At 44.2% G+C, this 25401-nt stretch overlaps 1 protein-coding gene across 1 annotated transcript in view; it reads left to right on the top strand.

Moving 5' to 3' along the window:
- The window catches only part of LOC118363553 (protocadherin Fat 4), a 96964-nt gene that overhangs the window by 61868 nt on the left and 9695 nt on the right, over nt 1–25401 (top strand). Inside the window, exons 5-11 of the mRNA XM_035744521.1 lie at nt 2358–3280; nt 4050–4224; nt 17317–17497; nt 18549–18799; nt 19027–23373; nt 24563–24667; nt 24942–25249. Coding sequence (XP_035600414.1) covers nt 2358–3280; nt 4050–4224; nt 17317–17497; nt 18549–18799; nt 19027–23373; nt 24563–24667; nt 24942–25249 — 6290 coding nt within the window. The remainder of the gene's footprint in view (nt 1–2357; nt 3281–4049; nt 4225–17316; nt 17498–18548; nt 18800–19026; nt 23374–24562; nt 24668–24941; nt 25250–25401) is intronic.

Here is a 25401-nt window from a genome sequence, read left to right as displayed (position 1 = left end):
AGAACAAACCATTGACAAATTGTCACCCATCAGACAATTGTCAATTTATTATTGGGCTCTATTCAATCCACATAGCGGATGTTCAGCGTTATAGCGTGATGATTGACATTTAAAGGCAATGGTGCTTTAGCGGAGACTGCATTCACGATAAACACTGAATGTGGGCGGCAGGTGGCCTAGTGGTTAGAGCGTTGGACTGGTAACCGAAAGGTTGCAAGATCGAATCCCCGAGCTGACAAGGTAAAAATCTGTCATTCTGCCCCTGAACAAGGCAGTTAACCCACTGTTCCTAGGTGGTCAAGAATTTGTTCTTCACTGACTTGCCTAGTTAAATACAATTAGAATATGTCAACTCAATCTGAAATTTCCTTCAAATTTCAATAGTGGAATCTATAACGCTTCGGCTATACAGATTGAATAGAGCCTCTTTCCTTTATGCTTACTAATATTATATATGTGAAACAGGTGTCGATATAGTTTAGGTTTAGTTTTGATGGGCCATCAGCTGTGCAGGCGGACTGCCCGGGTGAATGACTGGTGTTGAATGAGGGGCAGAAAACAATGACCTGTCCTCTAAAAACTTCAAGGTGTTAAGATTCTAAGAAGGACCGTGTGTTATATAGACGTATTTATGAAAAGTCAAGGGCGGAGGGGAGCATGACTTTAAAAATGGCAGAGGAATTAAAAATGTAAATGAGTTTTGAGTCCACATTATGGTCTCGGCTTTTGTAATGTTCACATGGTTTTCCAGCATGTTGGTCATTGTAGCTGTGTTACAACATTTTGCGGATGCAATTTCATCCACTCTAGGGGGAAATATATAAACCAACATTGCATATACAGTACTATGCAAGGCCCGCAACTCTTTTTGCATGACATCAACACCTATAATGATAATGCTGTGATGATAAGGCAGTTCACTAAACAAAATCTTCGCCATACATTTATTTGACATTTTATTTCCTGTCACATTAGAATCACATTGTGAAATATGGTTCATTAGGCCTATAAGTGGCTTTGAGGTATTCGTCCATTTCAGGTGGTTACGGTTAGGCTGCTCCATGCTATTATAACAGCCCTTACCGTCCCTCTCCGACTGCAATTACCGCTCCAACCAGACCAGGCCTAATGTGGTTACTGTAACCCACATTCCTGGGGCAGAAGTCTGTCTTGTTTTTTCCCAACGTCAGGCTTCCTCTCTTCCACTGTCCACTCGCTCTCATTGACCCTCACTTTTGATTGTCAGTGTTTTCTCAATGTTCTCTCTGTGTTATCAGCACCACTAAACGTCATTGTTAGCACTTCCTGAAGTTCCTCCGTCCTTGACCCCCTGTAGACGTGGTTGTAAACTGGGGACTTGGCCTTTTGATAAGGGATTGCTTGTGTACAGTAAACTCAGCTGGAGTGTGGGAAGGTGCCAGGCCGCTCTCCACATGAATACCCCAATGACTTGAATTACAGCCGCTCAATTTAAGTTCAGTTTTCCCCGGCTCCAGGGGAGGACTGAGGATTAGACTAGATTTCAAGGTCTGATAGTTTGCATTTGTGCAGTTACTGTAGTTAATGATGTAATTGAAATGAATGTTTCGATTGTGAGGAAAATCTGAAATTATAGAATGCGGCGGGCATTCAGTAAAGGAGATGATTTTTAGTTGCTGTGCTGTGTCTCACGCTGCATAAAAGCATTGTCTGTTTGGAGGAAGAAAGTGGAAGGCTGCTGAGCTGCAGTTGTTTGTGTGAAGACAATTTGTGGAAATGCATGTCGATAGCAATTAGAAACTGGGTGGTTCGAGCCCGGAATGCTGGTTGGCTGACAGCCGTGGTAGATCAAGCCTTATACCATGGTTATGACAAAATATTTTTACTGCTCAAATTACGTTGGTTACCAGTTTATAATAGCAATGGTATATGGGCAATATACCACGGCTATGGGCTGTATGCAGGCACTCCGTGATGTGTCGTGCTTAAGGAGCAGTCCCTTAGCTGTGGAATACTGGCCATATACCACACCCCCTTATCGATTATTGCTTAAACATACAATTCTAATCCAGACATACAGTATGTAACAGTCATATATCTAAGCAACCCAATATCAGTAGATGCCATTCAAAATGTTCGAGGAACAGTGCAGTATATCACGTGACATGTTCTTGGGTCTATTTTAAAATAGTCTAATCCCATGTTTTCTAGATGAATACTTTGTCTTGAAACACAAGGGTCCATTAAACTGTAACGACCCCCTACCATCAAAAACAGCTGAAGCAAGCACACAAAGCTTCTTCAGAACTTCACATTTTCTAGTACAAGTAACTTCAAGATCACTGACTCAAAATCAATGGCTATTGCTTGCCTTCCAGGTCCGAATGCCCAGCTACTCTACACCATTGCATCAGGAGATCCTCAGTGCCAGTTTGACGTCACCAAGGCGGGGGTACTCCAGACCAGAAAGGCATTGGACCGGGAGGCCCAGTCCTTCTACAACCTGGTGGTTACTGTCCATGACCTGGCCCTCGCCCCCATGACCCGCTTCACCAGCACGGCCCAGGTGTCCATCATCCTGCTGGACGTCAACGACTGCCCGCCAACCTTCACCTCACAGAAGAGGACCTATATCCAGGAGAATACTCCAGTCGACACGGTGGTCTTCACAGCCCATGCCATCGATGCAGACAGCGGGCCCAACAGCTACGTGGAGTACTCCCTGAAAGGCCCCTTTGGGAATACGTTCAGCATAGGAACTATCGATGGAGACGTGAGGCTGGTGGGCGAACTGGACCGGGAGGAGATGTCGAATTATACGCTCACGGTGGTAGCCACGGATAAGGGCGAGCCGCCGCTGTCTTCGGCCATGGATGTGACAATGCTGGTGCTGGACGTTAACGATAATACGCCCAGTTTCTCGCAGAACATCTACGACATCGAGATCGAGGAGAGCATGCTGACGGGGACCGACGTCATCCAGGTGTTTGCCAGTGACGCTGATGAGGGAACCAACGGGCAGATCCGCTTCTCCATTGCTGGTGGCAACACCAACTCAGATTTCCGTATTGATTCTGTCACCGGGGTGATCTCGGTGGCCAAGCAGCTGGACCGCGAGGTGCAGTCGTCTTACTCATTGGTGGTCCAGGCGGCCGACCGCGGAAGCAGCCCAAGGGTGGACCGCTCCACGGTCAACATCGTGCTGTTGGATATGAACGACTGCCCGCCGGTGTTCGAGCTCTCTCCTTACTCTGTGAGCGTTCAGGAGAATGTGGGGACTCTCCCCAGGAACATACTACAGGTCAGTGTGGTCTTTCACTTTCAGTCAACCATTCTAAACTGTTATGGTCAAATGTTATTCACATTTCTGGACTGGACTTTTGAGCCATAAACAAAGCACTAATTGATATGCCAGGCCTAAGACCTTCAATGAGCTAATGGCTTAACTACATTTGTAGGAATATTAACCCAATAAGTATGTGTATGGTATCCATTTACAAAAACATCAAGCATGGTGGTCCTGTTTTTGCGAATTAAATAAATTATATATGATACCAATCAGTTTTCTTGTTTCACTCGTTTGAGATAAAAAATAATTGCTTAAGAAAATATCATTGGTATATGAAATTGTACAGAGTTAACCTGTTGGACCCATTACGATCTAAAAACCAAATTGAACGAAATGGGTTCTCGAAACAACCTGTCTCCACTTCAGTGAGCAGCCACAAAAAAATGAAGTGTAGTTTGCCTGTATACTGTACAGTACCTATGAGGAAATGAGTCTGCAGCTATGTGGGAACAGCGCCAGTGGGGTGGGTCGCCACCCAAGAACACATCCCTGTGCCAACCTGGCTGTGGCCCTCTATCTGTGCCCTGGCAGGCAGCGCCCATACTGCGCTGGCACTCACTAATGAGTCCTTTCAGTCTCAAGATTTACGCCCAACCTCGCAGCAATAGGAGCGGGGGTTGGGAAAGACCAATATCAGATTTGAATGGTCCCATTTGTCAGACAATATTAGGTATTGTCATATTTTTTGGAATCTCTGAAATAGTGTCTATTTTTACTCTAGGTTATGGCGAGGGATGATGACCTGGGTTCCAATGGCCAGCTGAATTACATGCTGAGCGGTGGGAACGAGGAAGGAGCCTTTAGTCTGTCGTCCAATGGTCAGCTGATCCTCACCCAGACCCTGGACCGCGAGGCGCAGGGAAAATACACCCTCGTCATCACGGCAACCGACTCGGGTAAGAACACAGCAGAGAAACCTGTGAGGGGAGGTCAAAGCAAAATCCTTGTGAAAATGTGTCTAAGTAACAAGACAACATGAAGATGGATAGCGGCCGCAATGTTTTATTACGTCTCTTTGGTGTTCTGAAGTATGGCGCTCCTGTGCAAATGCATACCATATTCAACATGTTAGTGTCTATCATCTCCTTGAAAAGGGAGCATATCTCTGGCGAAGGATGAGCGCTCCTCTTTAGGAGGCATCTGTGTTGCATCACATGGTCATAGAGCAAAATATCCTGACATAGAACACATATCTGAACAGTCTGGATTTCACACTAGAAGCTACGCATTGTTTTTTTTCTCCCCCCAGAGTAAATTCATCTAAACATGCATTCTTTCAGGCTTTTTATGTACGCTGAGTGCACAAAACATTAGGAACACCTAATCTTTCCATGACATAAACTGACCAGGAGAATCCGGGTGAAAGTTATGATCCCTTATTGACGACGCTTGTTTAATTCACTTCAAGCGGTGTAGATGAAGGGGAGGCGACAGGTTAAAGAAGGATTTGTTGTTGTTGAATTTTTACCCCCTTTTCTCCCCAATTTCATGGTATCCAATTGCTAGTAGTTACGATCTTGTCTCATCGCTACTACTCCCGTACGGGCTCAGGAGAGACGAAGGTCGAAAGCCATGCGTCCTCCGAAACACAACCCAACCAAGCCGCACTGCTTCTTAACACAGCGCTCATCCAACCCGGAAGCCAGCCGCACCAATGTGTCGGAGGGAACACCGTGCACCTGTCGACTTAGTTTAGCGTGCACTGCGCCCGGCCCGCCACAGGAGTCGCAAGGCAGAATATTTAAATGCCTTTGAACGGGGTATGGTAGTAGGTGCCAGGAGCACCGGTTTGTGTCAAGAACTGCAACGCTGCTGGGTTTTTCACATTTGACAGTTTCCTGTGTGTATCAAGAATGGTCCACCACCCAAAGGACATCCAGACAACTTGACACAACTGTGGGAAGCATTGGAGTCAACATGGGCCAGAATCCTTGTGGAACGCTTTCGACACCTTGTAGAGTCCATGCTCCGATGAAATGAGTCTGTTCTGAGGGCAAAAGGACTGGGGTATGATCCTAATGTTTGGTATACTCAGTGTATATCCTGTATTTGATAGAATAGGGCCCTTCTCTGTTTGTTTGGATACGGTGGTGGAGCTTGTTTTATCCAGATAATAGGTCAGGTTGTCATTCCATAGAGGTCAGTAAATGTGCAGTTAAGTTGGTACATGTGTATCCTTGTTGGAGCCAAATCACATGGTATGGTTAGTTAAGCATATGTTTCTTTGGGCTACTCTGGCATGGTCGTCATGGTCAAAGGGTGGTTCTGTTTCATCCCTGGACTGACCATGTGACCAGCAGAAATGCTGGATATTTTTGACTTGGTGTAGACTTTGGGGAGTAATTAATGTTGAGATTCACTCTCTATACTCCGCGATAATATGCGTGTATTGGGATATTGGATTATAATAAGGGGCTTTCCTGATTGCAAGGTCTGAAATATATATGGTGTCAGACCTGGGTGGCATCTTGCCCTCATGGTTGTTTTGGAAGTGCCATGGGCTTAAAAGCACAATCTGTACCTTTCATCTCCAGTCAAAATGGTCAAAGTCACGAAATGTAACACAACCTTGCTGATTTTGTTTGATTTGTGACTTACTCTCAAATTCAGAGACATTGAATACTATGATTCAATTATAGACAATTCTAAATGAATTATGGCAATTATTGTGGTCCTCTTTGAATGCTCCACAAGATTCTATTACTCAACAAATCCAAAATATTTGATGGAACACTTTGGAAGTTTCCCCATGAAGAAAAAATTATGCATGAAGAGGGATTTGAGTAGAATATCAAAATATCGAAAAACCCATAATCATAGTGCAGTCTAAATTACCCTCACATTTTTGAGGCCGAGACACGGAGGGAAATTGTTATCCCATTTACTATCTGGCAGGACATCTTTAAGGTACAGTAGATGTTGAAGACTTTATCCCACGTTATCACTGTCAAGTACAGCTCATTTTAACACTTGCATTTGAACTCTTTCTTTACTGCAAGAAAAGGAAAACGTTTTTAAAAAAGTAAATACTTAGTCGTTTTTTTAAAGTATTTTTCTATTGCACATTTCAGAGCTAGCCTTCTTGTCAAATCAATGATGTCTTTGGGTGACACACAGTAGGCCTAATAATAGTTGTGTAGTTGAAATATGGTTGATGTGGATCACGGATCATGGAATGAATTCCACTTATTTGGAAGGGCTTGTGTTGCTGCTCTATCCTGCGGCTGCCACTGTTCCAGGGCCTGTCTGAGGGTTTCAACGAAGGTAAACTCGTTAACCAGTGGCTGAGTGGAGTTTCAGGCCTGACTCTGTTGAGTGAAATCTGTCATGAAATGGATGGAAACAAAAGAGCTCTCTGGTCCTGGTTCTCATAATGGTTCCTGGCTGGGGAGCAGGGAGTTTGGCACGCTCCTGTCATTATTTGGAAATCTGCGCTCCGGCATGAAATGTGGCACAAATACAAGCTGCATAAAGGTGTTTTACAAGGAGGCTTGTTGAAGGGAAACTTGAAGATCAGATCCGCTTGCAGTGGAAAGTTGTTGGCATAATTTCTGAGGGAAAAGTGTGACTAAAAAAAGAGAGATAATAGAACTGTTGAGTCTCAGGCAACTGTAATAGCTATATGGGGCAAACATCTGGGATCAACTGAAGGAAAATCCGATTTGTAACCCACTGCCTACCAGCATACCTGTACAAGTAATTCCCCCACATAGAAGGCTGTAGGACAATAGAAACTCGTAAAAAGGAGGTACACACGTGACACGTGTACACACACACCAAAAAAAATGAACATTTAATGTACGACATGTTGGCCTTGTGCATGCACCGTGAACTGTCATAGCATTGCTTCTCACCCAAAAATATTTTAGAAGGCCATATGTTTACAGTGCAGTACGTATATTAACTCTGCAGATGTTAAACATCTCCTAAAGTAATTTACATCAAACTATAGCTGTGTCGTCTGCGGGGTTTGATGCTAGCAGTTTCTAACCATCGATATAACGTGAATGTGTTTTCAGAAAGTATTCACACCCCTTGACTTTTTCCACATTTTGTTGTTGCAAAGTGGGATTCAATGGATTTAATTGTCACTTTTTGTCAACGATCTACACAAAATACTTTGGAATGTGAACGTGGAAGAAAAATTCGAATCTATTTAAAAAAACATTTTTAAAAAGTTGTATGAAAAAAATAATGTTTGTATCACCTCTGGCAGCGAATACAGCTGTGAGTCTTTCTGGGTAAGTCTCTAAGAGCTTTCCACACCTGAATTGTGCAACATTTGCCCATTATTCTTTTCAAAATTCTTCAAGCTCAGTGAAATTGGTTGTTGATCATTGCCAGACAACCATTTTCAGGTCTTGCCACAGATTTATATCAAAAGTGTAACTCAGCCACACTGGAACATTTAGTGTCTTCTTGATTCAGTGTAGATTTGCCTTTTAGGTTATTGTCCTGCTGAAAGGTGAATTCATCTCCCAGTGTCTGGTGGAAAGCAAATTGAACCAGATTTTCCTCTAGGATTTTGCCAGTGCTCAGCTCCATTCTGTTTCTTTTTATCCTGTAAAACTTCCCAGTCATTAACGATTACAATCATACCCATAACATGATGCAGTCACCACTATGCAATGGAGAGTGGTACTCAGTAATGTGTTGTATTGGATTTGCCCCAAACGTAACACTTTATATTCAGGACAAAAAGTGAATTGCTTTGACACATTTTTTAAAGTATTAATTAAGTGCCTGGTTGCAAACAGGATCCATGTTTTGGAATATTTGTATTCTGTACAGGCTTCCTTCTTTTCACTCCGTCAATTGTATTGTGGTGTAACTACAATGTTGTATTGATACACCATCCAAAGTAGAATTAATAACTTCACTATGCTCAAAGGGAAACTCAGTGTCTGTTTATTTTTTTAAATTTTAATTTTTACCCATCTACCAATAAGTGCCCTTCTTTGGAAGGCATTAGCAAACCTCCCTGGTCTTTGTGGTTGAATCTGGGTTTGAAATTCACTGCTCGGACTGAGGGATCTTGAAAATAATTGTATGTGAGGTATAGGTGATGATGTACCCATTCTAAAATACTGTGAAACTATTATTGCCCAGTGTCAGTGCAACTTATTTTGTGACTTGTTAATTAATCACATTTTTACTTAAGTCTTGCCCGTTTGCACTTAGCCTTGTCATAACAAAGGGGTTGAATACTTGTTGACTGAGTCTTAATTCATTTGTAAACATTTCCAAAAACATAATTCCACTTTGACATGATGTGGTATTGTGTGTAGGCCAGTGACAACACATCTCCAGTTAATACATTTTACATTCAGGCTGTAACACAACAAAATGTGGAAAAAGTTAAGGGGTGTGAATACTTTCTGAAGGCACTGTACATGCATTCATTTAGGCTGTCCATCGAGCCATGCTCCTTTATGAATGCTTATAGCAATAATTATAATGCCCATTAGACTACCTCCTTTGCGTAATGCTGTATTTAAAAAAATAAAAAATAAATTCCTGTATGACGTTGGAAGTTCGCTAGTTGTGCTCACCCTCATACTCAAGAATATCTCCATTGCCTTGAGGATCAAGCTGTCAGTGGGGGCAACCGTGCTGGGAGTTGGACTAGTCTAGTGCATGTGCGTGTGTTAAAACGTCCCCGGAGGAACATTGACATGCACAACGTTTGGTCCCGTTTATTAAAGAGGCACAGTAAATCCCCCGGCCCATGCCTGTGGTGGCGGTTACCGTCGCATAGAGATCCCCTCTTTCACATCTTGCCATTAGGGCCAAAGTGTTTTTACTTTCTCCTTTTCAGGGCTAAATGACGCCTTAGTAGATAAAGGATTGTAATGGCCATCCCATTTGAAGACAGGATCTTTTATGTTGTTCAATGGCTTCTCATGAATCTGGTCTGTACATTTTCTTAGGTTTCTATACTATGTCCCAGCATAGGATTCATCCATTAGGAATGAGCGGTCTGGTCGTCTTAAAAATGATCTCCATCTTGGATTTATTTCTAGATCCTTTTTTAAAAATGTTTTTAAAAATGTTTTTGGGAAATATCTCTCATCTATGTCCTTACCTAGCTTGACCGCATTAGTGTTTAGCTCCTTAGACTGATTTCAACAAAAAGTGAAGCTGACAAAGTCTTGAGAATGACTGATAAGTAATAGGTGTTGTAAAAGCTTAGCAGGGACCTTGCCAAATCACTGTCCAAATCTTGCCACAATAAATCTTTAATGGGACCATTTCTGAAGTCCTCAGCCATGCAGACTAGTGGCAACACAAGACGAGGCCAAATAAAACATCAGCCCCCCCAAATGAACTTTAACAGACCTGTAACATTCTATATCAACTCTTAAAAACCAGCGCAGTAATAATGTGGAGGAGCTTTTTCCCTATGCCTCTTTTTCCAATCATGGTTTATGGTCCGCTTAACAATTTCTGGAACATAATGTTTGTGCAAAATAGCTTTCGTGTCTGATAAGAGTCTTAAAGAGATGGTGTGGGTTGAATAATTTGTGCTCTGCGGCAGCCAGGAGATCCATGTTTTAAAAACTCTGGCTCTCTGTGACCCTGAGCAGGTCTTTTCAACCGTGATCACAGTTTGTGTTATGTGGTCTAAGAAAATATCCCAATGCCCCAGGGCAGTGATTGGGGATATTGCCCTGTGTAGAGTGCCGTCATTCGGATGGGACGTTAAACGGTTGTCCTGACACTCTGGTCACTTAACATCCCATGGCACTTGTTGTAAGACTCCAGTGTCCTGGCTAAATTTCCAATCTGGCCCTTATACCATCATGGCCACCTAATCATCCTCAGCTTCCAATTGGCTTCATTCATTTCATCTCCCCTGTAACTATTCCCCAGGACTTTGCTGTAAATGAGAATGTGTTCTCAGTCAACTTACTGTTAACTTTAAGGGTAAAAATAAAGAATCAGTTCATCTCAAATGAGCAATTAGCTGCCAAAATAATGCATTGGCATACAATTTATGCCAATAGGCATTAGAAATTAGTGGCATAGACAGATCTTTTTCAGTTGTTGTCACTCTTTTTTTACTTTTGGAAACAACAGTCATTGTCATTTGCACTAAGATGCATTGGTAAGGCTGTGTTACAATAGAATGGGGGGGACCTCTGTACGGGCTTACTGGTCGACAGCAATGTCAGAACCATTGAACAGTTCAGCAAAAACTAAACATGCTATGGTAATAACAGCACAAAAGGAAAAATCACTTCATAAACTCTTAGTATGTGCCCTGCAGTAGAAGAAAATGGCAGTTTGTCTGTCAATGGACTTTTCTTGTCTGTCCGTCCGTCCGTCCGTCCGTCCGTCCGTCCGTCCGTCCGTCTGTCTGTCTGTCTCCAAACCCTATCCATAACATATGGGGGAAAGTATGTCAAACCGTTCAGACACGGCACTCCATAAATAATTGGAAAGTTCTATAACGTTTTAGGTATAATTTGATGAATACGTCTGAGATTGAAATAGGGTTTTCGAAACAGGGAGTGGCATGTTCTGTTGTTTTATAGCTGGGAATAGCCTTTTAATATTCTCTCACTCATTAGCTGTGAGAAAAATCCCTGTTTACTTTGTTACGTCTGGCAAACGCAGCGGTGGGATAGCTCGCAACCTACACACACAGCCTCACCATCCCCATTCAGGAGTGTTGGAGCGGGCGCATTAAAAGGAGCTTTGTCGCAAAGCAACAGGTTCTCAGAAGGAGAAAAATGTCAATTTTGGGGCGAGATGGCGGCCAATTCACTGTGAGTAATGATGTGTTTTATTTACGCTGTCCCAAAAGAACACAATCTAGCTGCAGTCCATAAAGCGTAATTAACCGTTTAGCCTTAAGCTCCCAGCTACAGATGGCTGTCTCATAAATTTACACATTCATCCATCTTCCTAAGTCAACCTGTCCGGGAACTTCCAACTTTAATGAACCCAAGAGTTTGGACAACGATGCCATTCTTCTGATGAAGTGTTCAACAATAGATCACTGGATGATATTGAAGGAAGAGATTATCCCCAGTGCCAGTAAGACATCCCAAACCTCTCTCTTACCACAGCTCAGACTGGCCAATCCCTGGAGGTTACAACACTTCTCAGGGTGTTGCAGCCATTTCCTCCAAGTCAACCCCCTGCACAGACCTCCATGTGTGGCATATGCTCTCCCACCATCTTCAGATAGTTTCATTGTAATTAACTATGTATTTTGTACCCCCTCCAGCCCCGAAAGTATGGCCCATGCCACCTTTTCCAGGGCTAATGTGATTTGTCCACTGGTAATGTACACTAATAAGGTGCTTAGACTCTGCCATATGTTTATGCTAGACATTGCTTACAGGGGAGGGCTTATGGCCGGCTTACAAGGAAAACTGTCTGTGTGTGTTTAAGGCCGAGCAAGCTGAGCAGATGGAACACAGCACTCCCAGTGAGTCTTCGGAGCTTGTTATTTTGAACGCTGACACCTAGGGTTATTTAGGGTTCTCCCATTCGCTCATTTGACCCCACCAATAACAGACCTTTAAGGAGCCCAGGCTCAAATGGAATAATTGCATATTAGGGAGGAACTGAACATCGTTCTTCTCATGACCATTAGGTATAATTTAGAAATATCAAATAGACAGTTATGTTTTGGTCTCAGCTGCCCACATTTTGTCAGTGAACAAGCCTAGGGGAGTATGCTTTACGCTTAAATGGTATTGCTTTTTTGATTGAATTAAAGGGGTGAGGAATCCTCATACTGCGCTTGTGCTTAAGGAATTTAGCTGAGGTGTCGTATTTCTGCGTGTGAAATGGGCCATAATGACGCAACGTCTCTATCTTTTGTTTTCTCCCGTACTCTAATGGCATCTACAAGGTTATCTGAATATCATCAGTCTGAATTCTTCCGTTGGAAACTAAAAAGTTAACTGTGGAGACAAGTCTCTTGTCAGGACTTAGCTTGGGTTCATCGTGTCTCAACACTATTGCAGAGCTTGCTGACTCCACTACGAGTCTCAGGGGGCAATCTTTGTCTTGGAAACACGGTACCACGAGATGAAATATTTTCTTTACTGATTGAAAGAGCACATTTCTTGGGTCCAAACACCATTTCCTCATGTTGTAATCTTCAAGACATATTTTGATTAAATATATACACTTTGAGCCAGTCAGCGCTTGTTGGCAAAACATTTTGTAATCACAGCAAAGTCCCCCATGTAGCATATACAATGTATCGCTGTGTTGTTGATATGTCCCAGTGTGACGTAAATACTGATGTATGAAAGTGTAATCATCAGGACAGGGGCACGTCGGGTCAGAGCAGTTTGTTTTCCTACACAACCTAAGATGAACACCTATAGAAGAGTATGCAAACGAGTGAAACTCGATTCAAATGGAGCAGAAGTGGTGTCAGATGGCTTTATCTGGTACCTTATCAGGCACCTTTCCAACTGCTGAAGCTCGATTTCAGCCATGTTTAATTTTTTTAAAATTAATTTCTTTAATCAAGACATTTTTGGGATCATGTCTACCGAAACAGTGTGTTCCTCTAACTATGCACCATGTGATAGATTACCAAGCCTTTTCCCCCAGTGAATGTAATGAAGTTAGGGCCTACCCTGGGGTATCACCGGAGATGGCAGGAAAAAACATGCTGCGGTTTATACTAACTCGTAAATAGTGTCAAATACACAGAACTGCTGGTGCAGCAGGAAGAAAGAGCTTTCTGGGAACACGTTTTGCCTATGGAAACAATACTTTTTTAACCACAATGCATGGCAGCACAACCGGTTCTGCAGACGTCCCGGTGATACTTTCCACCGGCTTTCTTTCCATGGAACAATGATTGCATTTGTCATGTGTCGGTGGGCGAGACAAGGTTTGCTTACAGCCAAACCTGCTGTATGCCTAGCTCTGCCATATCTCTCCTGCCATTGGTCACAAGTGGTGGTAACGTTCGCCATACAAGTCAGCTGAAAATAAATCATTGACCTTCACACGCTAATGGAGTGAGATTGCCAGATCCCAGTGCAGGCTGTTTTGGGTGAGATGCTGATATTTTGGGGTGAAAGAGCTTTCCTTTAAAACTGCATATCCTTCTCGCTGTTTCATTCGGCAGTCACGGTCAAACTAATGGAGTCCAATTATTAACTTGCCTTGTTACCAAATATGGGTGAGAATTAGGAATTTAGCGTTGTAAGTATGGGTGTGGGTGATATCTATGGTCTCTTCCTCCCCTGATTCAATGTCACATAAGTAGTCATGGAACGTTTCCTCCTAACCAAAACTATGCATAATCACCATTATTTGCGTACATGTGCATACCGGCTAAGATATTGTATTCCATGATGACTGAATCTGTGAGCCCACAGAATGTAACGAGAGAGATTTAGAACTATGTACACATTTTGACAGCAGATCCAAGAAACAGCTGCTCTTGTTATGTGATCGCAATGATCCCCGGGAGGTTAAGAAGCAGACTCTGGAGAGAGTAAGATGGTGTGAGACTGATCCACACAGAAAGATGTGGAAAATGCCTTCGTTTGAACCCTGGCTGTCAACAAGGGTGAGTTCAGTGCAGTGTCAGGGTCAGAGAGAGGAGTGTTTCATGGGGTTTAAGGCCGGGGGGTTGGGCTTCCTTCAGGCTTACCCACAGATTAGCTGGGGTAACAGAGTCTGTCCCTAGCGCCCAGCCCCTGATGCGCTGGGCGCTTGGCATGGGGTCAAGGGTCACACAAGTGCAACGGCTGCTTCGGTTCTCCGGTGGCGGGGCGGCAGGCCGAGTCTTTCTTCTCTCCCGAGCGAGTAAACAGGTTGTGAATTCACATCCTACCAAAAAAAAGTGAAAGGTTTGGACGGAAGCCAAAAGTATCCCACCTAAAAAACAAAAACACGCTGCTCCAACCCCATTGTCTTCCGTTTTTTTCCCAAAAGGGGAACAATGCTATTGCACTGCAGCGGCTCCACTCTGACCCTCAGGGGCCAATTCTATGTGCTGGGAAAACATGCACCCACCTTGGCTTCGGAGAACACGGTGTATTTCAACTGAACATGTCTGCATTGCACTACGTCTCCATAGGTTAAACAGATATCCACGCTTCACTCAGTTAGTGACTCGGAGACAAACGGCAATTGGATTTTAAAGCCGTTAAAACAGTCGAGGAGGTGCAGACCAGAACATCCTTAGCCGGCGACGTTGCAGGGCTTCTCGCAAGTTGTCTGTCAAACAGAGCTTGCCTGATAACATTGGCTCATTGGCTACCTTAAACTAAAACAGATACTGTCTGACATGGAATGCTGCTTAATAACCTCCTTGATTAAGAGGATCAGTTGTAGAGTGACGGCCATTTTGATCTGCTTCAATCAATCAATCAAATTGTATTTGTCACATGCTATGTAAACAACAGGTGTTGACTAACAGTGAAATGCTTACTTATGGGTCTTTTTCCAACAATTCAGAGTTGGAAATAAAGATTAAAAAAAAATACCAAATACAAATTTAAATAGTGACACCAGGAATAATACACAGTGATTTAATGAATAACAATAACGAGTAAAAAAATAATATGGTTATATACAGGGAGTACCAGTACCGAGTTGATGTGCAGGGAAACAAGGTAATTGAGGCAACTATGTACATATAGGTAGGGGTAAAGTGACTAGGCAACAGGATAGATAATAGACTGAGCTGTAGCAGCAACGTAAGTGGTGTGTGTGTGTGTGTGTGTGTGTGTGTGTGTGTGTGTGTGTGTGTGTGTGTGTGTGTGTGTGTGTGTGTGTGTGTGTGTGTGTGTGTGTGTGTGTGTGTGTGTGTGTGTGTGTGTGTGTGTGTGTGTGTGTGTGTGTGTGTGTGTGTGTGTGTGCACATGTTATCTGTGTGGGCTTATGTAGTGTGTGTTGAGGTGTCAGTGTAAGTATGCGTGAGTGGAGTCCAATGTATGAGAGTCAGTTTAAAAAAGGGTCAATGCAGGTAGCCATTTGATTAGCTATTTAGCAGCCTTGTTTAGCAGTCTTAAGGCTTGGAGTTGGAAGCTGTTCAGGGACATGATGATTCAGGGCCTGGTGCACTGGCACCACTTGCCGTGCGGTAGCAGAGAGAACAGTCTATGGCTTGGGTGGCTGGAGTCTTTGAAAACCATTTTGGGCCTGGTATAGAGGTCCTGAATGGCAGGGAGCTCGACTCCAGTGATTTACCGGGCCGTACTCACCACCCTCTGCTTCCATAACAACCCACGAAAACAAAATGATGACTCATTCCTGTTAATCTCATCACGTTATATGGCATTTGGGTCCCGCGTCCTCATCACGTTGTATGGCAATCACATCACACCGCTACTAAGCAGTTTGCTGACTCATATGTTTTGATACTGGTGCCACTGGTTATGTAATTGAATGAGGACAATCCAACTTAATGATATTTATAGTATTCAGTGTTCCATGCATTTCATTTGGGCCTTGGGGGGGGGTCTTAAAAAATCTATTGCCTTTGAATGAGCGAATATGTAAGCAAAGGCTGCCTTATTCTCTACTTTGAAACACCTTCCTTGAAATGATGCACTGTATGATCATAAATTACCGTGTCATATGTTCCTTTCAAAGTCTAAGGCCTATAGTTGGTAATAAATACAGCATTGTGAACATGGTCTACTTTTCTGAAGGGACAACAACGGATGACTCATCTTTGTAATGACTCAACAGTATAAAGATTAGAGCTTGTGGTTTCTGAGCCCGGTATTTTGGGATAAAAACCTGTTTACTTTTTCCCCGTGAATGTATCATTTATTTTGTGCTGGAATGCATTTTTTGTTTGGGGCGTTCAACTATTTTAAGTGTGTTTGTGCGAACTGCTGTGCTAATCATTGCAGCTGGATGCATTAAGAATTGAGTTGAATCTGCAGGAATTAAATGCAAGTTCTGTCTTTGGAATTATTTGGAGAGGATTGTTTCTCACAGGAAGGTTCTATGACAGCAGATATCACCCCAACGCTCATTAGCTAAATATAAGGTTCTTCTCTGGACCATAATCCCTTTGTCATCCAAACGAGCAGATAAGTGTTAGTTATGCGGCAAAGAGCTTATGGAGCACGTGTTTTGGACGATCCTGATCTTTACAAATCAGGAGAGCCCCTCCTGGCTCTAAGGGATAAACTCCATCTTGTCCCTCTGCGTGAGATTCTGGAGTCTCTTGATGTTTTGATTGTGCACAGGTTCCAGACCAAGAGAGATTATTCACGGTCACTTTTTCCAAATGTTTTTGATTATATTCTTATTAATCTGTGCCTCCGCACATTATGCAAGGTTCAAGTATTTGATGCTATTAACAGATGAATATACATCTGCATGTGAGCCGCGAATTCATTGGTAACACTTTAAATTAACGTGCTATCTAAAGAAGGGTTTGTGAAGTGGCACTTCAAGCCAGCAGATGTTTGAATCTTTTAGAATCTCTGCATTGGAGTTCGTTTTCATCTGCTATTGATTTAAATCCATCCCTCAGGGCCCAGAGAGCCTTATTTCGTCACTCGCTTGGGGAAAGAACGGTTAGATTTCTGCTGAAAATAGCATTTTCTGTTCTCGAATTCCACAGAGTAACTCACCGAGTGCTGCTTGCCTCAAAATAGATATTAGTACCTCAGCAACCAGATTGAATCTATGATATGCAAGACCCCAGGAAGGACACGTTCTAAAGATTCTGTTTCAGAGTTATTGAACTCTTCTGACGTGTTTTGTGTTGATGTGGCAGTATGGCTCAGGAAGTCGGACTTGTGGTGACCGAAGACGTTTGCTGGATTAAATGCAGGGATCTTTTGCTTGAGTCCCTGAAAGGACATAAATTGCTTCAGCATGTAAATGATAAGCCAGCACAATAAGTCATCTCATATGGTACTTTGTTGGTCTGCACTTATCCCTTAGGTCTTTCAAATAAAGCTCTTGGTCTTTTGATATGCTCTCATTCCCTCGTTCTTTTTTTTCTCTCTCTCTCCTTTTATGACCAGGCTCTCCTCCCCTGAGTGGAACGGGTACGGTCACCGTCCTGGTAGATGACGTCAACGACAACGTCCCCATGTTCACCTCGGCCACCTTCCACACCACCATCCCCGAGGACGCACCCACCGGCACCGACGTGCTCCTGGTCAACAGCTCCGACGCAGATGTGGGCCTCAACGGTGTCGTAAGGTACAGTCCCCCACCCCATTCCATCCCTAGGGTCATAAGCGGGGCTCCTGTACCCCAAGCCGAACATTTGATTCGGATCCCCCCTCGCCCTCGTACCCCCAATGGGGAGGCGCAGGGGGGGTACGTCAGTTTGCCCCACTTTCCCAAAACATCATAATGAGGATGTTAATTGGCTATGACAGAACTAGTATCAGGGTTTCCATGGGTTCTAGGCCTTAATGGAGAGCATAACCAGTTGCCATCAGTATTAGTTTCCATTCTCACAGCCCATTAACTTGGGCTTTTTTGAACTTCTGCTTCTGGACTGTCTGAACCACTTCTGGTTGTAGACAGCTTGGTTGTCTGTGGTCCCAATAAGTCTGTGTTCCATCTGTGTTCACACTTTATTCCATAATTTGTCCCCATTTTATAGGAAGCGTTTTCAAAATATGTGCTCTTGTGAGCTGTTTGAAAAAAAGCCTCTGTGAGAAGCATCAAAACACAGGAGAAAATGGAATGAGATACAATATTAAGATGAATACCTTAAGATTTGGGTAATGCTTGGCCAATACATTATAGATGGTGCTTTCATCAAACAAAAACCACATAAAATGTATTAAGTTATTTTATGTCTGTGTTTTTCAATGAAATATTACTCTCTGCCTCTTTAAAGCTTAAAACAGTGCCCTCCGTAGGATTATTTTGGCAATGCTGATCAAGATATTTGAATCTGGGCATTTATAGGCAGTAGAAAGCTTACCAGTAGTATGTGCTGCATATTATCACAATATCTAATGTAATGTATGTAGGAAACTGCTCCTCCTGGCGAGAGTATAGTAACAGTATTAAGATTGTATTGACTAAAACTAATGTTCAAATATTGTCTCTGGATAAGAGCGTCTGCTAAATGACTTAAATGTAAATGTAATGTCTCGAAGTAGTGTATAACGTATATGCATATATGTTCCATTGAAAATAAATGAAACATCTCATCTAAAACCATGCTGTACAAATCCTCTCATTTCCCCACTGTGTGTTACTAAAACGTGTCCTCTTCTATGTATCCCTACAGTTACAGTTTGACTGGAGGCAACGGTCAGTTCTCCATCAACCCAGCCACAGGCCAGATCATCACCAGCTCCCTACTGGACCGGGAGGCCAGAGCCAACTATCAGCTCCTAGTTGTGGCCACAGACGGAGGGCAGCCCCTCGGCACGTCCAGCTCTGCCACTGTGTCGGTGGTGGTGGCAGACATCAACGACAACCCTCCCCATTTCCACCACCACCCCTACGTCACACACATCCCTGCCTTCATCTCAGCAGGTGGGTTCAGATTTTATTCATGAATATTCATTTCAAATATTCATGTGCTTACAGTATATGTCTAATGATATTATGCTTGTATAATATGTGATTATATAACTAAAGTATCAACAGTATTTATTTGACCTCCTATGAAATTATTACTTTTGTGGAAAATATTGATGATTAAGCATACATCTGCTGTAAAAGTTATTCTGAAGCATTTGGTCTCATTTTGTATTTTTCAGGCAACTTGGTATTCGCTGTGACAGTGACAGATGAGGACGCGGGACCCAATGCTCAGCTCCACTACTCTCTAACTGGCCGCAACTCAGACAAGTTCAAGATTGACCCCTTAAGAGGAGCCATCACAGCCAATGAGAGGTTGACAGGCAGCTCGGAGGTTACCCTCACTGTCCGAGTGAAAGACGGCGGAACCAATCCCAAAACAGACTTGACCACCGTGACCGTCCGGTTTGTGACTGGGGGAGACTTCCCTGTCATCAAGCTGAAGGATACTACTTTCACATTCCCAGAGAGCCAACCCACAAACACGATCATTACCACAGTGACCGGGTCTTCGACACGTGGCGGGGCCCTGTCATACTACATCGCCAGTGGAAACCTGGATAATGCCTTTCACATCGACCAGTTGACTGGAGAGCTGTCAATCAAACATTCACTGGACTTTGAACACATTCAGAAATATGTGCTCTGGATTGAGGCCAGGGACCAAGGATTCCCCCCCTATTCCTCATATGAGAAAGTGGAGATCACAGTGCTGGATGTGAACGACAACCACCCCGTATTTGACAGGGAACCATTACATGCAGAGATACTGGAGAACCTGTCCCCTCAGCGGGTGCTCATTGTGTCTGCTGTGGATCAGGACAGCGGCCTTAACGGCCAGCTGGAATACGCCATAATCGACGGCAACAAGGAGAACAGCTTCAGCGTCAACCGGGCCACTGGTGAAATCCGAACGACCAGGCCTCTTGACAGGGAAAAAGTAGCTCAATATGCCCTTAAAGTGAAGGCCACCGACCGTGGCAACCCTCCCAAAAGCACGGCTGTTAAAGTCCTGATAAACGTGCTAGATGTGAATGATAACGCTCCCAGGTTCTCTAAGATCTTTAGCGCCACAGTGCCCGAAAACGCCCCAGTGGGGTACACTGTCACCAGGGTTACAACCACAGACGAGGATGCAGGTGCTAATGCCATAAGCAAGTATTCAATCACAGACACAAGTCTACCGTTCACTATCAATCCAAGTACAGGAGACATAACAATCAGTAGACCACTCAATAGAGAAGACACTGACCATTACATTGCCAAAGTCTCTGCCCATGATTCTGGCTGGACAGTTAGCACGGATGTCACAATATTTGTAACAGATGTCAATGATAATGCCCCCCGATTCAGTCGGCCATCTTACTATCTGGACTACCCTGAACTTACAGATGTGGGGTCACTTGTTACTCAGGTGTCTGCGACAGACCCTGACGAGGGCTTCAATGGCAAAATATTCTATTTCATCAGGTCCCAGTCAGAATACTTCAGAATCAATTCAAGCTCTGGAGAAATCTTTATCAAACAGCATTTAAAGTATAAAAACTCAACTGGCAGCAACATAAACATAAATCGCCATAGTTTCATCGTTACTGCTTCAGACCGTGCTCCAAAGCCATTGATGAGTGAAACTACAGTCATTGTAAACATAGTAGATAGTAATGACAATCCACCCAAGTTTGAATCGTCTAGCTACTTTACACCTGTCACTAAAAGCGTCAAAGTTGGCACCAAACTTATCATGGTCGTAGCTCTAGACAAGAAAGATTTTGGCCTCAACTCTGAGGTGGAGTACATAATATCAGGAGGGAACAGCTCTAGCAAGTTCAAACTGGATAAGCAGAGTGGATGGGTCACTGTCGCCGCCTCACTCACCTCAGATATGAACAAGGTGTTCCTCATGGATGTTACAGCCAGAGACAAAGGCAACCCCCCTCTGACTGCTAGAACCACTGTGAAAGTGGCAGTCACTGAGGAGAACCACCACACACCAGAGTTCTCCCAAAGCCAAGTCACAGCTACCATACCGGAGAGCCTTGCTGTGGGGACAGCCATCAGGACTCTCTCTGCCAGGGACAAGGACAAAGAGATGAATGGGCTCATCGCATACAACATCACTTCGGGCAATGACAAGGGCCTATTTGCCGTGAACAGTAAAACAGGAATCCTGTCTCTGGCCAATCATCTGGACTTTGAGGAAAAGCAAAGATATGAGCTCAGAGTGACAGCCACTGATGGGGGATGGATCGCAAAGACCAGCTACGTCATGGTTACAATCCATGTGACCGACGTGAACGATAACCCACCTATATTTGATCCTGATGAGTATTTCCCTGTGGTACAGGAGAACGTTCCCAGTGGCACCACAGTGGTGAAAATGAATGCCACAGACAGAGATTCTGGGCCCAATGCCGTCATGGCTTACGTGATCCAGTCTTCAGACAGTGACCTCTTTGTAATTGATCCAAACACAGGTGTAATCACCACCCAGGGTTTCCTGGATTATGAGGCCAAGCAGGTCTACCACTTAACAGTGAAGGCCTTCAATGTCCCAGACGAGGAGCGCTGCAGCTTCGCCAACGTCAACATTCAGCTCAAGGGGGCCAATGAATACGTTCCCCGCTTTGTCTCCAAGCAGTACTACTTTGAAGTCTCTGAAGCAGCTCCAAGAGGCACAGTGGTGGGAGAGGTGTTCGCCAGTGACCGCGACCAAGGACATGACGGAGTGGTTTATTACCTAATTTTTGGGAAGAGCAGAAGAAAGGGCTTCAGCATCAACAGGAAAACAGGACAGATCTACGTCACAGGTCCGCTTGATCGTGAGAAAGAGGAGAAGATCTCCCTCAAAGTCCTGGCGAAGAACGCGGGAAGCATCCATGGGGCGGATATCGACGAGGTCTTTGTGAACATCACCATCCTGGATGCCAATGATCCTCCTGTTTTCAGCCAGGAACTGTATGATGTTCAGATCAGTGAGGGTCTCTCCCCTGGCGGCTTGGTCACCTTCGTTAGTGCCCAGGACTCTGACTCTGTCCCAAGCTGGAGCAGATTCTCTTACTCCATAGTCTCAGATTTCAAGAGAAATGTCTTCAACATCAACCCCCAGACTGGCCAAGTGTCTGTTGCAGCTGAGCTGGACAGAGAAACCACTCCTCTGTTCAGCCTGACTCTGCTAGCTGTGGACTCTGGTTCACCCTCAGCAACTGGAAGTGCAACCCTGATCGTGAATCTGGAGGACATTAATGATAACGGTCCTACTCTGATGACGGTGAATGCAGAGGTCATGGAGAACCAGCGAGCCGGGACAGACGTTGTAACTCTTACCTCAACCGACCCAGACCTTTCACCTAATCAAGGTCCGTTCTCGTACAGTCTGCTCAGCGCCGGTTCAGCCAACAACTACTTCGGCCTCAGCCCCGCTGGAGTGCTGACCACCAGTCGAGAGATCGACAGGGAGCAGATCAGTGACTTTTACCTCTCGGTGGTGATCAAGGACTCCGGCGTCCCTCAGATGTCCTCCACCGGAACGGTCCACGTAAAAGTCAGTGATCAGAATGATAACCCGTCAGAGCCGCGCTCAGTGGAGATCTATGTCCACTATTTCGGAAACATGTTCCCCGGAGGGTCCCTCGGGGTTGTGAAGCCCCAAGACCCAGACATCCAGGACAGCTTCCATTGCTCCTTGACCCCTCCTTCATCCAGTCTGTTCACCATCCCAACAGGCACCTGTGATCTCAACTCAAAGGCCCGCTCCACAGACGGAACATTCGAATTAGCTGTCCGGAGTAGTGATGGTGTCCATGGCTCTGTCAGCAGTAACGTCCGCGTCTTCTTCATGGGGTTCACCAACGCCACTGTGGACAACAGTATCCTGATTCGCCTCCGTACCCAGGGGGTCACCACCTTCCTCACCCATCACTACCTCAGCTTTGTTCGCATCGCAAACTCACAGCTGGCGGGGCTAGGCACTGGAGTACAGCTGTATGGTGCGTTTGAACTCAACAACCAGACTTTCCTGATGGCCGCCATAAAGCGCAGCCATGGACAGTATGTCAACCCCAGTGGAGTGGCCACCTTCTTTCAGAGCATCACAGAAGTTCTGCACAGGCAGTGCGGGGTGCAGGTAGACTCAGTGGATCATGACCCCTGCACACGTAACCCATGTCAGAACGGGGGCAGCTGCAAGAAGCGCCTTAGCGTGGGGCCAGATATGAAGACAGAGGAGAGTGTCCCGGTGATCCTTGTCACAAACCACCCCCTCCAGCCATACGCTTGCAGTTGCAGACCAGGGTACGCGGGGGCGCTGTGCGAGACTGATATAGACGAGTGCTTGCCGTCCCCATGCCACAACAGTGGGACCTGCCACAACCTAGTGGGGGGATTCTCCTGCACCTGCCCCGAGGGATTCACGGGCATGGCCTGCGAGAGGGACGTAAACGAATGCCTCTCCAACCCCTGCAAGAACGGGGCGCTCTGCCAGAACTATCCCGGTGGCTTCAACTGCCTCTGCAAATCCGGCTTTGCAGGTACTGTACAACGCCTTAGGAGTCATTTGGATTTTATGAGCAACACAACCACAGATGTTCAGCTAGGCTCAAGTATACACACACTGCACATGAATCCTGCTTGTCCAAGTAAAGTATTTTCCTCCAAACGATTGCAAGAGGTGTTGTAACCCTAGCATACAGGCCTGACTGCCAAACATTTTTGGGTTTTACGATTACTAGTTGGGGGGTATCAGCTTTGATGCATATCATCTTGTCATGTTTACTTTAATAAAAAGGATGATGCGAAATTGAACCCAGTAAGGGCCTTAGTCTCATATAGACTCATATTCCTCTCCATGTATTTCTTTCTACAGTACTGCATATTTGAGATGTTTAAGGTTCTTTCTATCTTTCTGTTGGTCGAGCATTTAGAGGTTTAATATGTATTGAAGATTGCTCTCCCTAATTTCGAAAAGTGAACTAAATAGTACTAGCCACTGTGTAAATCACCCCCTCCCTGCTTGAATGTAATGCTAAGTTGATGATATGGTGAATAAATTAATATTACTCTTAGTGAAGGGAGAGCACATAGAGAAGCAAAACGAGAACAGTAGTTTGAATCATGTCTGTTTGGTCAGCTGCTGGCTGTAGTTGCTGAAAGACATTTCCAATGATCAACAGCAGATGTTTTGCCTTTTTTACTATGACCATAACAAATGACCACAAACCTTTTGCGTTTCATCAAGACAAATGGCCCTCCTGAAGAATTGCACCTATTGACATACAGTAGTTTGCATGCCCTCACGTTGAACTCCACACTTCCTGTTTTCCCTGCCTGGTTGTGGTGAAAGAATGTATCTCCTTTAAACTATTTGACTCATGTTGCAGGAGTCAGTACCTAAAAATACATGACGCTGCAGGTCATTGTCAGTCTCGCCCCTTGCATACCTTGTTCTGTCTGTGTCTATTAATATATTTTTTTCCTTAAGTCATCATATTTTCATCATGTCTCTTGGCCCCAGAGATCCAGTAAAGAGGCTATAGTTGTCACATCTATATATAATCTCCCAATGTATTACTTTTTCACTCATCTAAGTTTCAAATAGATTATCCTAAGTTTGCAATAGCATAGACCCCCTGTGATTTTAAGTCCCCCCTCCCCCCACACACATTTTCCTTTGTCATCCCCACCTCGTTCATTTGAATTTGTGTTGTTTTGTGAACCCAGGCAAAACGTGTGATTCCATCATCAATCACTGTGAGTGTAACCCATGTTTTAATGGCGGCTCCTGCCAGAACAGAGTGGATGGATATTACTGTCATTGTCCATTTGGTGAGTATTAACGTAGGGGCAACTGCTAGATGATTGAAAACTATCTGGATTGGCAAAAATGACTGTTGCTATCCCCATTGTCATTTATTGTATGTCTCCATGTCACATTTATTCACATGTTGTTGAACTGTTTCTCTCTTCTTAGCATGATTAGCGTTAGCCTAGGATGGCAGATGGCAACAGATTCCTAGCTATGTGCTGATTTAGTAGATGCAGCATGGTGAATTATTCATGACTTCACTGTTTGATTTGTATTCATTCCTTTCGTCCTCAGGGGTCTTTGGAAAACACTGTGAACTCAACAGCTACGGCTTTGAGGAGCTGTCCTACATGGAGTTTCCTAGCCTGGATCCCAACAATAACTACATCTACATCAAGTTTGCCACACTGAAGAGCAACGCTCTCCTCATGTACAACCATGACAACCAGACCGGAGACAAGGCGGAATTCTTGGCTCTGGAGATCTTTGAGGGACAGATGCGCTTCTCGTTTAACTTGGGTAGCGGGACCTATAAACTAATGACCATGATAAAGGTTGCAGATGGACAGTTCCACACAGTTATTGCAAGGAGAGCTGGAATGGTGAGAGTCATTTCTATGTTATATATATATGGCTGTACCAAGATGTCTTTATTTGGTTTTGCACCATAAACGGTTGGGAAAATATATTTTATTGTACGTTTTAATGGTTTGATGGGACCTTAATTGCAAAAATGTAGAGGGGAAAATCCTAA

The sequence above is a fragment of the Oncorhynchus keta genome, chromosome 30 (genome assembly GCF_023373465.1).
Source record: "Oncorhynchus keta strain PuntledgeMale-10-30-2019 chromosome 30, Oket_V2, whole genome shotgun sequence".
Lineage (NCBI taxonomy): Eukaryota > Metazoa > Chordata > Actinopteri > Salmoniformes > Salmonidae > Oncorhynchus > Oncorhynchus keta.
This window is presented reverse-complemented; position numbering and strand designations above follow the sequence as displayed.